Source organism: Centrocercus urophasianus, unplaced genomic scaffold (assembly GCF_019232065.1).
Source record: "Centrocercus urophasianus isolate 14NV4802_14NV808 unplaced genomic scaffold, USGS_Curo_1.0 seq_73, whole genome shotgun sequence".
Classification (NCBI taxonomy): domain Eukaryota; kingdom Metazoa; phylum Chordata; class Aves; order Galliformes; family Phasianidae; genus Centrocercus; species Centrocercus urophasianus.
The window spans coordinates 6,819,416-6,838,761 of record NW_024885344.1 but is presented as its reverse complement, the minus strand read 5'-3'; the positions used below and the strand labels follow the sequence as shown (position 1 = coordinate 6,838,761).

The 19,346-nt window shown below is 37.6% G+C and overlaps 1 protein-coding gene across 2 annotated transcripts in view; it reads left to right on the top strand.

Annotated features, from left to right (window-relative positions):
• The window catches only part of KDM7A (lysine demethylase 7A), a 61,005-nt gene extending 45,117 nt beyond the window's left edge, over positions 1–15,888 (top strand). Inside the window, exons 15-20 of one of the 2 annotated variants that reach the window (XM_042837759.1) lie at positions 3,732–3,829; positions 5,560–5,705; positions 5,857–6,065; positions 8,168–8,253; positions 9,259–9,535; positions 10,535–15,888. In XM_042837759.1, the coding sequence (XP_042693693.1) occupies positions 3,732–3,829; positions 5,560–5,705; positions 5,857–6,065; positions 8,168–8,253; positions 9,259–9,535; positions 10,535–10,629 (911 nt within the window). In that variant the 3' untranslated portion in view covers positions 10,630–15,888. Of the gene's footprint in view, positions 1–3,731; positions 3,830–5,556; positions 5,706–5,856; positions 6,066–8,167; positions 8,254–9,258; positions 9,536–10,534 lie in introns of both variants that reach the window. The other variant, XM_042837758.1, reaches the window with a different exon arrangement.
• Positions 15,889–19,346: the final 3,458 nt, after the last annotated feature.

Genomic DNA, 19,346 nt, shown 5'->3' with positions numbered 1-19,346 from the left:
TGTTAGTGAATTACCAATAGAAAATGCCTGTTTTCTGTACTTTTTTTTTTCAGTAGCTCTGCCTGAGTATGGTGAAAATTCAGCTCTGTTTAACTCTCTGTTTAGTTGTGAAATTCACATACTTTCACTGTTGGGCTTACCAGAGGCTGAGAGGAGATATATTAGCAAACTAAGGTCAATGTTTGTAAGATGAATAATTAAAGAAAAAAAAACAACCTCTATAGACCTACAGTTCCCTTGGTTTCCTGCACATCTGTAACAATGTTTGAGTCCATTGTCAGCCTGGTAAAATATTTATTTTTGCTAACAAAGTGGTTTGTAGTCTCTGTTGACTTGTGTTTCCAAGGGTCACAGAGGACAGTATTTAAAATCTGCACAAGAATGAGATCCTCCTATGTACTTATGAACAAAAAAGGCAAATGGCTTATTGGGTAAAGGTTAGGCATAATGTTGTGTTTATCCACTTAAAAGCTAAGTTTTACACTTGAATTGAAGATCAAATCATACACAGAAATGATACATTTCCTTCAAAATTGTTGTTCTTACTTGATACCTCAATGATTTGGCAGTGGGCATCTAAATCTAAGAAACACATTTAGAACTAGAAGTGAATGTTGAGATTCTTCCAGAGGTTGAGCACTCTAGGCTTTCCCTAGTTTGTAGTTCAATGGTAAGAATCTGCAGACCTCCCTATTAAGAATCACCTTCCTCTGGTTGTGTTATTTTGTCTAATCTGAAGGTTTACAGAGAGGGAGAAACTTTTCTTCTGCTGTGAATTCCATAAAGGAACTACCTGTTTCTATAACGGGCTGCTGCCTTCCATTGTTCTTACTGGGCTTTTGGCCAAGAGGTAATGTCTGTAGAGAGATGCCTTTAAATAGGTCAAGTTATACAACATTGCGTATCATGCCAAGATTTGGGTTCTAAATGGTGACCAAGGCTTAAGAGAGATCTGGTGCAGTGAGCAAGGTGCTTCTGGTGGATGGGAGGAAGATGAGTTAAGATGTTTACAGTAGGTTAGCTTAATCTTTTAGCTTTCATTCATGTGATTTTTGGAGTATTCCTTCCAGTCTCTGGAAACATACAATCTTGTACTTAACCTTTACGTGAAGATAGACTGATTCTTCTAAAATTCAGTAATTACCACGATACTGAACCAAAATAACCCCAACAAACCACCCAAGCAAACAACAACAACAACAAAACTATTGAAAATCACCTAAGCAATGGTAAGCAATACCAACATGTATATTTACAGCAATTTTTCTTTTTTAAAGCTCAATTGCAAATCACAAACGTGACAAGATGAGGGTTCCTGACAATATATACTGTGTGCCTCTGAATGTCTGTAAATGTGTGCGAAACCTGACAAAACTAGGGGAATCATTTGTGGGGCAGTATAGAAAACAGAAATAGGCAACTAGACACTTGTGAGTTCATTGATTTGCTCATGGCTTGCAAAATAAACAAGAGTTAGAAATGGGCAGCGGTTTGGCTGCCTGTAGGTATATTTGCACAGCCAAACAGTGCAGACCTAAACTGAGACTCATAGGATGTTATGTCACATATGGTAGTACCCAGCCCCAGATGAACCAGAAAATACGAGGTTCTACATTAGCACTGCTTGTCTTACATCTTACATCTTCTTCATTGTTTTGGTATTTAGCTAATTATGTGCACCTCCCATTTTTTCCATCTTGTCAAACCATTCACCTTCTCGTATATTTCGCTGAAGGTTTACATTTCTTCTTAAAAGTTTTGTTGATTTAATATTAGGAATTTCAAGTTTCCTTGGATTGAAATAAGAGTAGTTCTTGAGGATCCTTTATCAGCCTTATGTTTTCTAATTGTGTCTCACTATTCACACACAAATTTTTGCTGCTTCCGACTTTGGAGAAGTGCTTTTCTTGAAAAAGACATGATAGAGTATTCTAAAGGAGAATTCAGTTGAGCGGTATGATAGTGTTATCTTATGTATTGTCTGTTCTATTACTTGTCCCAGGAATCTTTTTCTTTCCTTTTTTTTTTTTTTCCTTAAGCCAAAGGCTTAAATTATCGTCAGAAATCCTCCTCTCTTCCCTCTTTTTTGATCTACAGTCATTCAGAATATGTACTTTATTGTCATATGTTGAATATTTTGGCCCAAATTCATTTACACTTTATTGCTCATTTACTATATTGGGATATTCCTCACAGTTCTTTGTAGTGCTGTTTTAAGTTTAGTTATATTTTGGTCCCAGGCTTTCATTTTATTCCCTTTCTGATAATCAGTCTTATTCTTAGCTTTCTTCTAACTCTCAAAAAATTTCTTATTTTGCAAAGTTCAGAACTTATTACTATTCCTTGAATGTATTTGATGCCTATTTATGAGTCTTGCAACAGTCCACAGTAGAGACAAAATCCTACTGGAAATATGTTACCAACTATCTCTCTAATGTTTGTATAATTAATTTAGCTACAAAGATTGCATTCTTTTTATGTTTCATATAAAACTGTCAAAAGAAAGACAACATTCTATCTCTACTTGTCTTTGTTTCAGAGCTGATTTCTGAACTGTGCTAGTACTAAATATATGGTACCTGTTTCAGTTTCTTATCAGAGACTTTGTAAAAAGCACTTCAGAATTTTTATGTTGCTTTCTTTTCACACTACTTTCTTGACATACATTTGAAAGTTCTTCATTCTGTTCATACCTTCATTCTGATACATGTCTTTTCTCGAAAACATACTTGCCAGCTAATCTGTGTATTGTAGTCTTCCATTACTTTGTACTTAACCAAAATTTCAGCCAGCAATCTGGACATAGATATACAGCCTTAGATGATTCTGAACTCTTAAAGTTTGATATTTGGAACACAGACTGTCCTAAGAGGTGAATGCTTCTGAGAGCATCTTAGCTACTTGGTACTTGAGTTCCTTCAGTAATTGAGTAAATCAGGTGGACTAGATGGCTGATTTAATTGATTGTTTTGTCACGTGCCAGTGTTTTTGATGTCTGTTTTGACAGGTCATTCTCTGATTGTACTTTATCTTACTACTAGCAAAAATTCTTCTCTTCACCCCTTCCTTTACAGGTCTTGATGTGATGAAAACCAATGAAAGAACATTGTGAATCATCACAATAATATTTTAATCTTCTGTAACAGATCGTCATTGTAACCTCTGTTTGGCAGCTCTTCGGTAGCACAAAGCATTCAGAATATCTGAGTTGTGATGTAAAATTGCAAGTAACACAATGTTTTGTTTTGTGTTTTTTTTTTCTTTGCCTTTGTCATTGAGTATTTTCTTACTTCTGTGAATAATGTTTCTCTGTGACCACTCTTATTTTACACCAAGGGAATCTCAGACTTAGAGTCTGAGAGTGAATTAAATCTACTGCAAGCCTACTCCACTCTTTCTGGGACCCACTTTAGCATATATACAAAAGTGAGAATTGTCTGAACTGTCACTGTTGCCACCTGTGCAGTTTGTGTTCTTTGGGCAGTAAAAGGTGTGTGATTTCTTTTCCTCTGCCCTCATCCAGTGAGCCACTTTACAAGTCTGCTGGTCAACAGTGGTTTGATTCAGAACTTTGAGGAAACTTGACTTGTGAACCAGATCAGTGAATAGTTATGTTTTGTTATTGTTGAAAACAGATCGTTAGAAACACAGAATGTTAATTTTTTACATTCCTCATAATTGTTAAATATTCCGTTTAATAAATATTTCCTTTTTAATTTTTCTCTTCACAGTGTTCTTTGAAAGCGTGAAATCAGAACTCAGGAAAGGATCCTCAGTGTACTCTGATATTTCTGATTCAGAAGAATCTGAGCCTGATTGCACTACACAGGTAGGGCTAGAAAAAGTTAACAAAACAATTCAGGATAATTTTGTTCATTTCAAATTTATCTGGGAAATAAAATACTTAATGCTTGTTCAAGGCAGTATTTCAAACTCTACACTTTTACCTCATTCTTAATTTATTTTTGTACTGAGGAATGTGGCAAGATGTGCCATCTTGAGGCAAATGCTATGATCTCATTTGCCATTAAGATGGGATTGGCAAAGGATGACTCTGCTCTGGATCGTGCAAAGGCTGGGAAAGGATAAATAACAGTTACTTTGTCCATTTCTTTTATAATGAAGCTAAATTTAATCATTTGAGTTATGAGTGTCTGCCATGCTGTTTCATTTTAAAGCATGGTTAAATGAAAACAATCCTATAAATATCCAATTTATTTTTAATAACCTTAAGTAGCTAACCCCTAATGAGGCATTTCAGACTACTCAAAATAAATGGAGATCCTCCTTTTGAATGCCTAGACTTTAATGGTATCTTTACAATTAAATTAAATACTTTATACAAGCATGTAACTACCCTTGGATCACTTTGTCATGGAATGAAGTGTTTTGTATTAATGCCACTGATTCCTCAGGACTATGTTCTTCAGCTTCCTAATTTCTAGTAGTATTTAATGTTTGTATTTTTTGTTGTAATGATGTATCCAAAGTGAATTATCTCAGTACTTCCTGTAAATCTTTCAAATGTTTTTGTATGGTGGAGAAGATCTTAACAAGACAGTAGCTTTCTTACTAATGTTGAATTGTAGTTATAACATCATTACCCATTTGTGTCACTTCAGAAGTGTTGAAGATTAGAGAGCTGCTTTTGAGAAAGAAGCTGTTGTTTAAAAGCATCCCTTGGTGATCTGCTGCATTGACTTGCAGTTATTGTGATTGGTGGTGGCAGTCTTGAAGGACTGTGATCCTCCATTTTCTGATCTTCCACTCTGAAGCCTATTATTGAGTTATCACCTATAGTCTTTGGCTTGAATTAAAATGTGTTGTTGTCTATACTTGTTGAAAATAATTAGTCTGAATTACTGAGCTGAATGTGTCTGTGGTAGCCCTTTTTTCACTTAAAGGCATGTTAAGATGCATATTGTTACTTCATCTTTGAGAAGGTTTTGCTCATACAAGCTCGTCAGGAGTTGACAAGCACTTTCATTTAAGAAATTAGGCTTTTCCACTATAAGTGAGGCAACACCTGCCGTGTCCCTGCTCTTGCTGTGTGCTGGGTTTACCTGAGAGCTATCACTTGTAGATATGCTGCTGATGGAAGTTATCTTCCATTTGTGAGAGTGGGAGTGAGAAATGTTACTTGTGGCAGCACGTGTCTCATCATAAATAGTAGGAGTAATTCTGAGCTGTTCCTTGGAACTCTTGTTCCGTATTTTTTTCCTCTACTTTGAATACTGAAGAAAAAATAGTCATTAGTCTTTAAAAATGAATGCAGTGATTTGTGCATGCTTTAATGTGTGTAGAGTTCTCTGTAAAAAACTGGATTTGAAGATGCTTGCTGCAGTACTTGGATAGATAATATCTCAGTTGTTCATTCAAGTTAACTGCATTCTGGATACTATATATATAGTGCATACATGTATCACGTACACACATGTATATAAAAATGTTATACTTAGCTTTAGATTGGGTTGTTTTTTTTTTCTTTTAATAAAGTAGCATCTCTATTTTAGATGGCATGATGACAGTTCTGTATACTGTTTGTTTTTGTTTCAGCAGAAGGATTCCTCCACAGAGGAGTCGGAAAGCTCAGGTGATGAAGAGAAACAGGAAGTAACATCAAATTTCAAGGAGGAATCTAAGGTCATGAGAGACCTTTGTCAAACTACCCAGAAGCCATCCAGAAATGAAACTCCCAGTAAAAAGTAAGCACATTGTTGGCATTTGTTTATAAATTAGTATTAGGCTTTTTCACACTAATATTTATGTTTCTGCTTTACATGAACGTAAAAATAGTTCATTCAGAGAGATTTACTGTTCTGTTTTGAACTGTTTCATATTTACATATTTTTCTAGGGAATGTCCTACCTCGACAAGTACAGAAGAAGAAGCTATTCAGGGCATGCTTTCTATGGCAGGATTGCACTATACCACATGTTTACCAGATCATACTCAAAGCACAGACTGCACAGATAAAAGAACCTCTCTTCAGGAACAAAGAAGCTATCCTAGAAGTAGGCATAAAGACAGACAGCCTTCTCAGAGCCACAAAACAATAGAATGTGGTAAGTATCTGAATTAATGACACCGCTGCTCTCTGCTGTGTTGGAGGAGCTGCTTAGAATAAGTACTTAAAGACTTAAGATCTGTACTCAAGCTTTTAAGTAAATTGGAACAACTTTTTAAAAGACAGGATTTTTTTTTAGTTTTCTTCTGCTGTAAAAACTGAAAGTTGCTTTGTAAAGCAAGGACAAACTTAGCTTCAGAAGTCATCAAAGCACATCTCCTAAGTGTTGTCACATATAAGTTTTGTGACATTCTAATAAGAATGACAAAGTTATGGTTAGATTGAGAGTGTATACTCCTTCAAAAAAGAGTGACAGGACCTACATAGTTACAGCTTTCATGGCATGTGTGTTACACAGACATCCATAGGAATTTGCTTGACTTCTTTCATGTCACGCTGGAAAGCACATTCAGGTTTACTCCTGAAATTCTGCTGTGAAAGCAGTTCATTAAAGGAGATTTTAATCCTGAAGAGGAGAATTCAGAAATTTGGTGGTTTTTGGTTTTTTTCCTTTGTGTTTTTGTCAGAGGCATTTTAACATCTGTGGAAAACAGGCATTTGTTAAATGCATTTTGGGAGTGACAGACAACCGAGCGCTTAACACTGATTTCCTCAGAGGAATCAAAATGAGTTTTTGAAACAGAGAGGAAAAGTCATTATGTGTGTAAAAACTATTTGCATGAGAATAAAATTAAAGAGGCTTTTAATATTTGGAAAAAAAACAAACAAACAAACAAAAAACAACCTCAAATAGCAAATAGGGTACTAATTCAAAGAACTACCAGTACCTTGAGTTTGTTTGAGCACAAAACAGAAAAGCCTGGTATCATGGGCTATGTTTCGATAACTTTAGCTGTAGGTCCTTAAAAACCTACCAGCCAACCATCTAAATAAATAAAACCAAAATAAACAAACAAAAAACCAAAAAACCCCAAATAACAGAAAGAAAAACACATGCAAAAATGCCCCAACCCAGCAAACCACACAGGCACACATCACACTACAATCATTGTGCCTTTATTAAAAATGTGAACCCCTAGTTACTTAACATGATGGATTGACTCAGGCTTGAAGTTAAGCATCCACACAGCTGCTTGTTCCCTTCCCCTGCTCTGCCTGCCCTGGGGGATGGAGGAGAGAACGAGAAGAGAGAGCATAAGGGGGGGGACTCATAGGGTGACATGAGGATAGTTTAATAAGTGAAAGAAAGATGAAAAGGGACAAGTGGTACAAAGACTTCACCACCTCCCCTACACAGACTGTTGCCCATCCAGTCTCTGAGCCACAGGTGCATTTGAATACAGCCTTCCTCCCTGCTCCCCTCCTCTGCCCCGGCTTTCATGGCCAAGCAGGATGTGGTGTGATAGGGAATATCCCTTTGACCAGTTCAAGTCAGCTCTTCAGGTTCTGTCTCCCCAGTAGTCTTCTCACTGTGTGAAGGCAAAGTGGTAAAAATAGAGAACTGTGACTGTGTCCAAGCACTGCCCAGTATAGCCAAAACTTTGGTGTGCTACCAACATCATTTCAGCCACTAACCTAAAATGTAGTTCCACATAGATTTTTATGGGAAAAAAGTTCCAGCTGACCCAATATATTATCAGACTTTGCACTGAAGAAGTTAACTGTATTGTAAATGTTTTTGATGTGGGAACTCCTACTGTAGGCCTGGCAGCTTAGATCTTGTTCCGTATATTCTACCCAAGCAGTAAATCAGTGCTTAGAAAGAAAAAAAAGACAGCATTGGTCTTTGTGTGAGCTAAGTACAGGCAAAGTCATGGTGGAAAACTGAAAACTGGTGTAACAGAGAAAGTAAGATATCCTCAGCATCGGTATTTTCAAACGTGTGCAGTTGTGTTTATCTGATCTTCTTATGGAGATATATGAGTCTAATTAATCCTTTTCATACTGCAAGATTGCTTTCCTGATTTAGTATGTGGAACCAAACCAATCTGACAACTTCCATTTAACATCTAGGGAAAATTTTCCATTGTGTTTTTCTTTTTTTTTCTGAACTCATTTTTGATGCTGCTCAAATGTATAATAAATTTTATATTCCTAATTACTGATTTCAAAGTTTAAGCTTGTTGAACTTCTCTTTAGGTAGGTCTGTGAAGGAAGAGGAAAGACACTTGGGGGCTTCAGCGTGGACTAGACACCTAAATGAAGCTTCAAGAATTACCCCTCAGGTAAAAGAATCTTCTAAAACTTTTGAACGCATTTTTATTTAAAAACAAACAAACAAACACATGAAGTTGTAAGCACCTAAATGGGTAGGTGCTTACATACTGAAAATCTGATAGCAGTTCGGGTGCTGGTAACCTAGGACTGTATTTCTGTCATGCTTTTTTTTCCCCATTGTTTTGTTTGTTTGATCTCCTTTCTAACTCCCTGCTGTCATGATGACTACTATTAAGATGCTTAGTACAATATCTTGAAAAAGAAAATATATTTTACAAAAAAGCATGAATTGAGTCTGTCTGGGGAAGCATGGTATTGCTTGCTTGCTGCTTGCAATTAGAGCTTCAGAACAAATTTATTATTAAAAAAAAAATCCCCAAAATTTATACAGTGAAACTGATAAAAAAACCTTTCAGTAACCAATGGTAGGAATACCGTTCCAGGTCTAGGTGGAATCCAGGAAGGAATACATAAATGAAAAACTGATTTTCTTACTCTCTAAAGTTTTTCATGACTTTTTGATAGGTTTGTCTCTTTCTGTGCTGAATATTTCTAATATTTTTCTAATATATAGAAATATAAGATATTTCCAACACTTTCAGCATATGCTAAAAATATTAGGAACAATTCAAATTACAAGATATGTGCTGTTTAGTAACTTTAATAATGCATTAATTTATTATATTATAATAATTATTATAATAATGCATTAATTAATTAACATTAATAATGCATGCTTTGTAGGTTTTTCATAATAAAGTCTAACTACATCGTATTCTTCACAATGTGTGTATAACATTGCCTTCAAGTGCACATGAAAGAAGTTACTCTGATTATTGTATACCTGATTTTTGAGAGGAACTTGTACTCATGGAAGAGATGAAGTGGATGAAGACTGGTGCAGTTGCATCCTCTTTTTTCAAAGATGTAGTAGTGTAATTAGAAAAACTGTAGTGAATTTGAATCCAGGGGCTATTAACTTCTTCTCTTTCTCCTCCTCGTTTCCACACCAGGATACGAATAAAACACAAAAATATATCAAGAAAGAGGGTGCATCAGAGGCTAATCATAAGGTTCAGGAAAACAGGAGTATAGTCCACAGCAGTGGCTTGAGTTTTCAGCATGGCAAGTGTATGCGAGACTCCAGCCTAATTCAAGGAGAATGCCGGCTGAGCGATGGCAGCCTCAGCCCTGACAGGCCGTATGGTGAAACATCTTTGTCTGTTCCACTTCATCCAACGAAGAGGCCAGCATCAAATCCACCCCCTATCAGCAACCAGGCGACAAAAGGTACTGCTCATCTCTGTTGCCCTTTTGCCAGGGAAAGAAGGCAGGGAAAAGGTTAACAATAAACGCCTAAAGTAGAGGAGCCTGTAAATAGCAAAGAGTGTGGAGGAGGAAGTAAGGCAGATCGGACTGGCTGCTTGGCTTTAACTGGAGCTCGTAATCAGGAGGGAGGCCAACTTTTTACGTGGTCTGATAGTGACAGGACAAAAGAGCATGGTTTTAAAGTAAAAGAGGGGAGATTTAGGTGAGATATTAGTGGGAACGCTTTCACTCAAGGGTTGGTGAGGCAATGGCACAGGCAGCCTGAAGAAGCTGTGAATGCTCTATTGCTGGATGCATCCAAGGCCCTGGGAGCTTGATCTATGGGTGACAACCATGTCTACAACATGGGATGTAATAGAAGGGCTTTAAGGTCCCCTCCAACAAGCCATTCTGTGATTGTTACCATTCCATCTCTGCAGTTGTATCTGTTGCGTGTTCATTACAGGGAGCAGAACAAACAGAACCACAACTGTACTCTGAAACAGTGGCCTGAGTCAGGTTTGTTTATCTAAGGAAAGGTTGGAAAACCATGCCAACTGAAAAAGAAATAATTAAAAATTCTGATCACCATACTGCTTGCTAGTTTATTTTGCTTTATTTACTCAAGGGTATAATTTATATGAGCAGAATTCAGGGAGCTCAGCATAAGTTTTCCCCTGTCACACTCATTGCCCTGCGATAGGCTACAAGTACTTGGAAATAGTGATATCACTTTATTTATGATAATGCTAGCCAGGTTAAGGGAAAACAACTGCTGCTGTTGTTAGAATTCTGATGCCCCGTTTGATTGCTCTGAAGCAGATGGATGAAGAGCACTTAGTGAAAAGTGTTTCCATGTGAAAATTCTGCCTGCTTTCAGCTTGGAAGCTGGATTTCATTTTTTTTTCTATGACGACTTAAGTTTTTAAAAAGAAAATTGTTCTGAAATTCCCAATTGAAGTGTCTGATATCATTTTTCAGGCAAACGTCCAAAGAAAGGAATGGCAACCGCTAAACAGCGCCTTGGGAAGATCTTGAAGCTGAACCGCAATGGCCACGCACGCTTCTTTGTTTAATGTAGCTGCTACTTCTACTACTGCTGTCTTTCCTATACAGACCAGTATTGAGGTCGACAGAGCCTGGAGCTGCTGTTTTTCCTCTGCTTGAAGCAGACTTGCATGTACCATATAAAACACTGCCTGATGAACAAAAACAACAACAAAAAAAAACCAATCCACAACCCAATGCTGCATTTTCACTGTGCCACACCTGCTCAGCAATAACCATTTGGGAATGGGGAAATCTTCGGAGAGACACGGACTGTGAGAATTAGTCTCTCATTCAGGGCTTGAATATCATTTGTTGCTGGTAGTTTCTGACCTAATCCATGAGGGGAAGATGATGAAGGTGGTTTATCAATAATTTATTTCTGATAGATTGTGACGACTTTAAAATTCATTTTAAAAGCTATTTATTTGGAAGACTTTTTTTTTTTTTTTTGGTGGGAGTTATTAATTTAGATTTAAGAATGTGAAAGCTTTTAATTGTATTGATTATGTATGTTTGGTGCAGTGGAGAGCCACATTAATGGTAATTATTCTGGACTCTTAAATTTGTTATTCAGGTTATAGTCTTAAGTAGGAATGAGATGCATTATTAATTATTTTTAAATTAAGGCTTATGGAATCTTATTTTTTTTTCTGCTCTTGATAAGCTATTGTCTGGGCTTCTGTTGACTTGCAAGGTGCATATTTTCTGCCAGCTTGATTATTTTTTGATCTCTCTTTTTTTATACAGATTTATTTATTTGATGGAGTAGAATAGACTCTCTAAGACACAAGATTCTTCTTATGTCAGTCCAGTAGCTAACTTGTTTTAAGCTGCACCCCTTTCCTCCAAGTCAGAGTGCATCTTTTTCCTCCTGATGTATTGTTTGGATCTGTCTGTGATGATTTTCTTCTGCAAAAGCTCCCTGAAAGTTTTGTTTGCATAGGTGATTTAGAATCTGGTACAAGGGAGGAAAACATCATGTATCTTCTTGGAGGAAGTGGGAGCTCAGTTAAGATACATGTTTCTTCACAGTTACTCAGAAATAACTCATAAGACACATTGCAGTCTTAAGACTGGACGTAGTGCTTAATGTAGCATGAAAGAAGCATTAACTATTGTCTTTTAAGCAGCTTAGTGAAGAATCAGGAAGGTAGAAGAATCTGTGTTACCTTTAAAGCTGGACAACCAATTGGAAGTCTTAACTGGTGCACGTACATGGGTTAAGTAGCTTACTGGTATCAGAACAGCCATTTCTGTCAGGCTACATACAGAGCTGATGGTAAATGCTGATTCTGAATTACTGTAAATAATTTTGATTTAGAATTTGTATTTTTTCTGTAATATAAAATTAAATATTTAACTTTCGGGGTATTGGGATGAAGGCTTAAAGGGGAATACTTGATTCTGGAAAAAGGGCATTTTGCAGGGTCCAGCCAAATGTTAGTGACAACAGTATTGTGGATTTTTCTGTTTTATTTTGTTTGTGTGTTTTTGAGTGATTTCTAAGCGTAAAATACTCAAGCATAGCTATCCAATTTGTTGATGTAACTTTCCATAACCAGTTTTTCCTTCCTCCATATTCTATACTGAAATAGTTTTTCTTATATTGTAATTTAAAAGCAGGCTGACTTGGACTTTTCAGAGTATTTGTGCAGGGTTATTTTTCCTCTAGACTAGATAATTAGTATCTTTGCAAAGTTATGGAAATGGTTCTGATGTCAGGTGTTTTTGATTGGTGCAGGGTCAAAGCTATTCAGCACTATGTTCTCCTGTTTCTGACTTGAGAAACATCAAAACATAATGCAATTACAAATAAATCAGGTAGCTTTCATGGCCTGACTTCCTTGAAAATTTGAAAGTGACAACTTAAGCGTGTTTTGCAGCCCTGCTTTTACATTGTATTGATTTGACTTTGGAGCTGTGTGTGTATACATGTGTGAGTGTGTGTATGAATGAATTTTTCAAAAGCTTTTTTTGTTTGTTTGTTTGCTACTTACAGTTCCACTAAAAATAGGTCTCTCTCTCACACCCACCTCCAGAAAGAGAAAACCACTGGCTGCATTCAGGCTGTCCCAGGTTTTTTGTTTGTTTGTTTGTTTAAATAAATAATTATTTTTTTATTTAATGCAAGCTATCAACCTTGTTTAGTAAACTGTAGGGAATGGAGGTAACAGAAGATTGCTAAAAAAGCAGAAGCTATGCCAAGAGGTACTCTACGGTGCTGAAAGTGACAATAATTACTTGCTGTTCTCAGGTGCTATGTTTTCCAGATTGAAATAGTCAAAAGAGAGTATTTTAACTATCCTCTAATATGTTCTTACCAAAGTAGTAAGTGAAAGAAATAAAAATATGTTGTCAATATTAGTTAAAATTGTATACCCATGTAAGTATTCCTTGTGCTTGAGCAAATGGATTAATGGCTGCCAAGCTTTGAAATCTGTTTTAACTTTAGTGTATTGAACCATACTGCTTCCTTCTAGCTAGCTGTATAGTTTTTAAGAATAGAAAATTCCAGTTTAGGGCAGCAAGCAGATTCAGAACAGAAAGAAGAATGAGCCATCTCTCCATGAAAGCAGATTTCTGAGAGCACTAATTGGAAATACAAGTGTGCCAGAATAGAATCTGGAGTAAGGAATTTTGAAATATGGAATACACATTCTTGTATACGTGACTGGTTTATACAGAGTCTGTTTTCTGACCGCCCACATTATTTATCTTGCATCCTACTATTAGAACACAGATATGGCTGGACCCATATATATTATTTCTTCTTCTTTTTGTTCTTTCTTTATTCTACTTTCTACCTTTTTCTTTTCTTCCCAAAGTGGCTCTTCGCTGTTGTTGCTGTTGTGAGTTGATGTAATAGTCTCTTCACAGGCTGTCAACAGGCAGAGGTTCATTCCCATTTTCTTCAGATATCCGTGCTTCCAGCAGAAATTAACTCTGATATTCCACCTCAGAAGAAGTATTTTAAAATTAATTGCCACGATGAGCCATGTTTAAAACAAAACAAAATCTCCTGGTAGCTTATGAAGAGGATGTGGTGACCTCACTTGTTTTGTGTATGTGTTTGTAGGGATATTTTTGTGGTGTTGTAGGTGAAAACACTACTGCACCAATCTTTTCATAGATGGACTGAACTTTGTGTTGTAGTAGCGGAGAGAAAAAGCCCTGTTGTTTGTTTGTTTTTTTTCCTTGCTATCTCACTCGAGATGGAGAAGATATGGGGAGTGGGTAGCACTGACTGAACCATTCAGAGAATTAAGCCTGGCGTGATAACTTGTTCTGAAGGAGAACCTTATTTAAAAGTGAAAAAAGGATTTGGATTTGACATAAAACTTAATTTTCTTTTTATAGGCAGACAGAACAATAGGAAAAGAAATATTGCAGGGGTTTTCCCATTCTCTCAAGTTCTCACGTTCCTACAACTAGGAGAAAACAAAACCACAAAAAGAAAACCAAAACCAAAACATGAAAATGGAAAGACCACCCAGAAACTGTTATCAATGACCCTTCCAGCAACTTTCCCTTTTCTCCTCCTGCTAGACGTGTTAATAAACCCTGGCTACAAGGTAGCCTTTAATGACCTCTGAGGTAGATTACCTATGCAACCTATAATGCTCTTCATGAATCCATTCTTAAATACAATTTTGAAAGGGTTAGATGTTGAGAGTTAATACTGTTGCTTTCTGATCACGTGGGGGATTTTGAGGGGGCTGGGTATTATTATTCGGTAGTTGAAGTGCTTGTGTTACCTTTAGTGGTGATGTAAGAGTACAGAGTCGTCATGGCCGTTTAGAAGCTTCAGCTTTACCTGGGCTTTACTATATGCCATAAGCTACCTTCATGCTCAAAGCCATAAAGTTGAAAGTGTTGAAAATTTTGCAGGGCTTCAAAGTCGCAGCTGGCACAAATCTTGCTGATTGCTTTCTGGCAGCTGTGGAGACTAAGCAGAGCTGAAGCTGGAATGCCCTAGTACTACAACCCTACAACTGCTGCCCTATTTGGGCTTCACATGCCCAGTTCTCCTTCCACACCCCCTCACAACCCCCAAATCTAGCATCTTTTCAGAATTTCATTCTCGTAATACTTCCAGACCATTAAAAGCTGTTCGTACCTATGGGATTGAGTGAGCCCAGAGCTACTCTGTTTCACAGATGAAATATAAATGGAACCCAGGGCCTTACTATTTGTGATTAAATGAAAATAAAAGCTGCAACATCCATGTTTCCAAAAAACAACCCCAAACAAAAACCACCCTAGTAACACTCTGTGGGAGCACGAGAGTGATGAATCACGCAGCGGATGGGAAATACAAGTAGCACTGATAAGGAAATGCACCTTCCTCGTAGGATGCATTTCCCTTTGGATAAAAGACTTTTTGTACTTTTAATATAAACTAAGCCATATGCGTTTCATGCTGTGGGAAGGGAATGAAAGGGATCACTTTAAGAGATTATATTGATATGTATCGTCACTTCTGCTGGGAAATGTCTATTGCTGCCAATGCTTTGGTGAATCTTTTTTTAAAAAACATGAAATTTGAGGGGAAAAAAAGGGGGGGAGGGGAGCGAGGGGGCTAGTTCTTGGCTATATTTACTAGTTTTGTAGTAATGTTTTGCTGGCCCGTTTGTCTCTTCCTCTCCTTTTTGTACTCTGATAGTCTAATTTCTGTCTTTCCTTCTGCTGTCTCTGAAAATATTAGCTTGTCTGCTCAGTAGGGGTCGGTGTATGTGTGTCTTCCTTTTTACACAAACGCACTACTGTGTTAAGTATTTGGCTGGGAAAGGGTGATGCTGCAGCTTTAAGAGCATTTTTTCAATTCATAACAGTATTTCCCATCCTCTTTTGCCTGCAGGCAGGGAAAGTGTATGTACAGTATTTATTTTGTTTCGATTTTGCGTTAAATTTGTAAGTTTCTATGAGTAGTTCACATTGATTCTTCTAGGGGAGGATAAGTGGCTTTGTTTAAATTTGTATTTGATATTCATAGTTTCCACTTTCTGTACTTTAAAATACTGAAATTAAAAACTTGTATTGCTTATGTTTTGATTTTAGCACTCTAAAGCGTTTAATTTCTTCAGACTTCTGCTCATTTGCTTCAGTGTAAATACAGAAAACAAAACAGAAAATGCTTTTCTAGGTCCAGTCTCTGTGCCCTTTACTCATTGCATTTCTAAGGGGATGTTTTCTGCAGAAATTTGAGGTGGAATATCCTCATGCTGTTCTCTTATTTTCAAAGTGCAAATCTCATTTCAATCAAAGTGTGTTAAATGGCAACCAAATGCATTGTGTGAAGATGTGTGTATTCTTCTTGGATCTTAATATAAAAGGGAGGTGGAAGTGTTCTGTGATCTGTCCTATTAGCAAATCTAGAGGCATAGATGTGAACTGTAAGCAGGATGTAAAAAGAAATGCTATTTTCCTGGTCTCCTTGCTCATGTTTTTTGTTAAGTTTTGCCTCGTGCTACTGATGATTGGTTCCTGAATTTCTTTTTCCTTTCAGTGGTATGGTGTATCTGGAAGAAGAGATTTCTCTTGCCCACGTCCACATAGTTTGTCATACTTTTATCCTGGATTGCTTCTCTGCTGACTTCTCCCTCCACATTATTATGTGTTTGTGCTCCTTGTTTTTCCTGCATATGGCAGTACAGTGTTGGCATGTGGGTACTACTCTCCCTGGAGGTTATGGAAGCATCACTGTGTTGCACTCAATGTAACGCATTTTCTTCCCCTTCTGGCAGTGCTCTGTGCTACTGAACAACTAGAACATTGTGCCTGGACAGATGCCCAGATTCCAGTGATGGTCATCTTATGAGACCCTTAGACAAGTGGTGCAGCTTGGAATGGGCTTGGAAAGATCAGATGGTAAAAGGTGTTTAGTTGTTGGCATCCTCTGCAGCTACACAGGTTTATTTCTTGAGTTGGCTTCTTAGTTTACAGAGGATTTACGGTTGTCTGTGATGACTGGGAGGTCTCTTCACAGACCACATGCAAGGCAGGCAAAGAGCAAGAACGCTGTTCTCATCAAACCATGTCCTGCTCAAGTGTAAGACTGAAAGAGTTTTAATAAATAACACCCAGCTGTGTTCTGTAGCCTAACGTGTAAAGCATGGTAGTCATGTGAATGTTGGGGGTAGACACTTCTATGCTGTTTCAAAACCAGGTTTTATTTGCACTGAGTAAGAAATCACAAGGAAAAGTTATGGTTTAAGTAGAGGGTGAAAATGAAGTATATGTCCAGAAAATAGTTTCTTTTCTGTTGGCATTTCTTTTGCTTTTTTTTTTTTTTTTTAATGTGTTAAAATTCATTAGCAGTTTGGTTAGCCAGAGATTTGCCAAAGATTGGAAAGAGCTGTTTCTCTGTCAGAGCAGCCACATATTTTTTAAAGAAGCAATGACTGTGGCTGGCCAAGCAGTGCTGCAACCCAGGCACTTCCATCAGGCACTCATCTGGACTTGTCACACACAAATCACTGCTCATACCCATGTTTTGGTTGTACAGTGGTAGGCTTGAGAGGACATTAGTGGAACACGAAAATTCATATGTGTGTAAAAACTTAGATAAGCATGTTTACTGTTTGTCCTTATGTTCTTGCCAGCTACTCCAGTGCTTTTTCCTTTGACTTCTGTATCGTGATCATAGATAGGATAATACAATGGAGAACACTGAAATACCTCAAAGGTGCTGCTTTAAGTGATGCTTTGGCACCTGGAAATGGATTTCCATTGTAAGTTAGGGTTACTGGTTTTCTGTTTCCTGCTTGAGGAGGATAGAGAAATACTTAATCTGGATTGTTCTTCCCTAATGGACAGGTGAATTTAAAAGCTTCAAGGCTACTAAATAGAGCAAAAGAATTGCAGGTAAAGGAACAGCCAAGGTACCATTTCTTCGGTATCTGAATACTGAAGATTGTGTGTGTGTGTGTGTGTGTGTGTGTGTGTGAGAGAGAGAACAATATACTGCTGAATTTGAGGTAGAATTGTGGTGATGTAGTACCTCCTCCCCCTGTAAGGTGCCTACCAGGTTAGTTTTGGGTGCGCTTTGTGGAGGTCAATTCTTTCCCTGGAGGGCTTTACATCCCCTGTTCAAGTTATGAAGCTATTGTGTTAGCCAATTAGAGAACACAACCAGTCCTCCTCCTTGTTTATTTTCCACTTTGGGTTGTTAATGGAAATGTGGTAGCCGAACAGATATGGTGAGGCAGTCATGCGGAGTGCTTTATTTCTTTGTGTGGGCATGTTTTTTCTGGATGCCCATAACATGCTTTTACTGCTGGTCGGTAGCATCAACTGTCTCAAGCCAAAAGTAAATGAAGACTGAAACTGTAAAAACAGAATGTTATTACTCATTCTGATATGACCCCGAGTTTCAAATGCCTTTGTTTCTACAGCAGCCAGTGACTGAAATGCTCACCTGCAGAAGAAGTACCTGGTGATGGAGATGGTGAATAGTTTCTCTTTACCAGAGCTTGTAGGATTCCGCCTAACAGAGTCTGAGACTGAGGTCTGTTCTCTCTGAAGCCAGTTATATTCACTCTTTAGAATAAGTGCTACCAACATCTAAATTGTTTGACTGAATAGATCTACTTATCTGTGCTGATACTGCTGTATTTACTTTGGTCTTGGAAAAATATTATTTGGAACGTGTGAGTCAACTAAAAGAACAGTATACAAAGAGTCTGCTTCTTTGTGGTGCTTTGCTTGAAAGTTTCATCACAAGGAATGTTTCATTTGCTGCAGTGAGTAAATAATAACGTTACTATTATACAATTAATATAATAATATAATATATATAATTAATATATTGTAAATAATGATAATGTTCTGCTTATCAGGAAGAAACATTTGCTCTTGAACCATACACTTTGGTGGTAAGTGGTAAAGATCTAAGTCAGCTTTCTGTTCTGGAAGATGTAAAAGCCAACCAAACTGTATGAACTGCTGCTGAGTCTGCTGAGATAGGACCCATGCTGTGGAAACGTGGTTTGATGAGATTGCCTTTTCATACCAGTGTTTATTCGAAAATGATGGTGGGCCACATGCTTTGTTCTCAGGTTGCTGATTTGTGTTAGGGAGTTTCTGCAGTTCTGCGGAGGATCTTTGAATATATAATGTTACAGTGAGGCTTGTCTTGTAAGGGATGTCTTGCGCTCAACTTGCACGTGTAGAATTGTTTCACATTCTGCCGTGTGGCAGGCACTGGACAAGCCCTTTCTGTATGGTTAATGTGCATCTCCCCAGGAGGCAGCTGACTGCCTGTGGGATCATACAGCTCCTATGTCTACTGAGGAAGGAGGGTATTCAAAGTGAATTCCTCTCGAAGAGTTGAATTTGTACAGAAAGATTTCATGTTAATATCACACAGGTCCCATGTGAGTGAAGTTTGTAGGGGGAAGTGATCCTGTATCCATCTCACTGATGTCTTGGGAGGATGTGAAATACATGTAGAGCAGTACATGTGGAACTCCTCCTCTCCACACAGATGTTCCTGTGCTCATGTCCTCGCCCCAGGGCTGCTGCTCTGAACCGCTAACTTACAGACTGCATTCAGCAGAGTTGCCCTCGATAGCTTTTTTCTTTTAAGCTGTGTTTTATATGGCACTTAGTGTAGTAGAAAGAGGGGGAAAATGATGTGTTCTTTGTTTCTGTCCCACATTTTCTCTTGGCTCTGGTTCCACAGGTTTTTATACAATAGAGAAAACTGGTTACCAAACTCCAACCATGCTAGTGTTTAAACCAT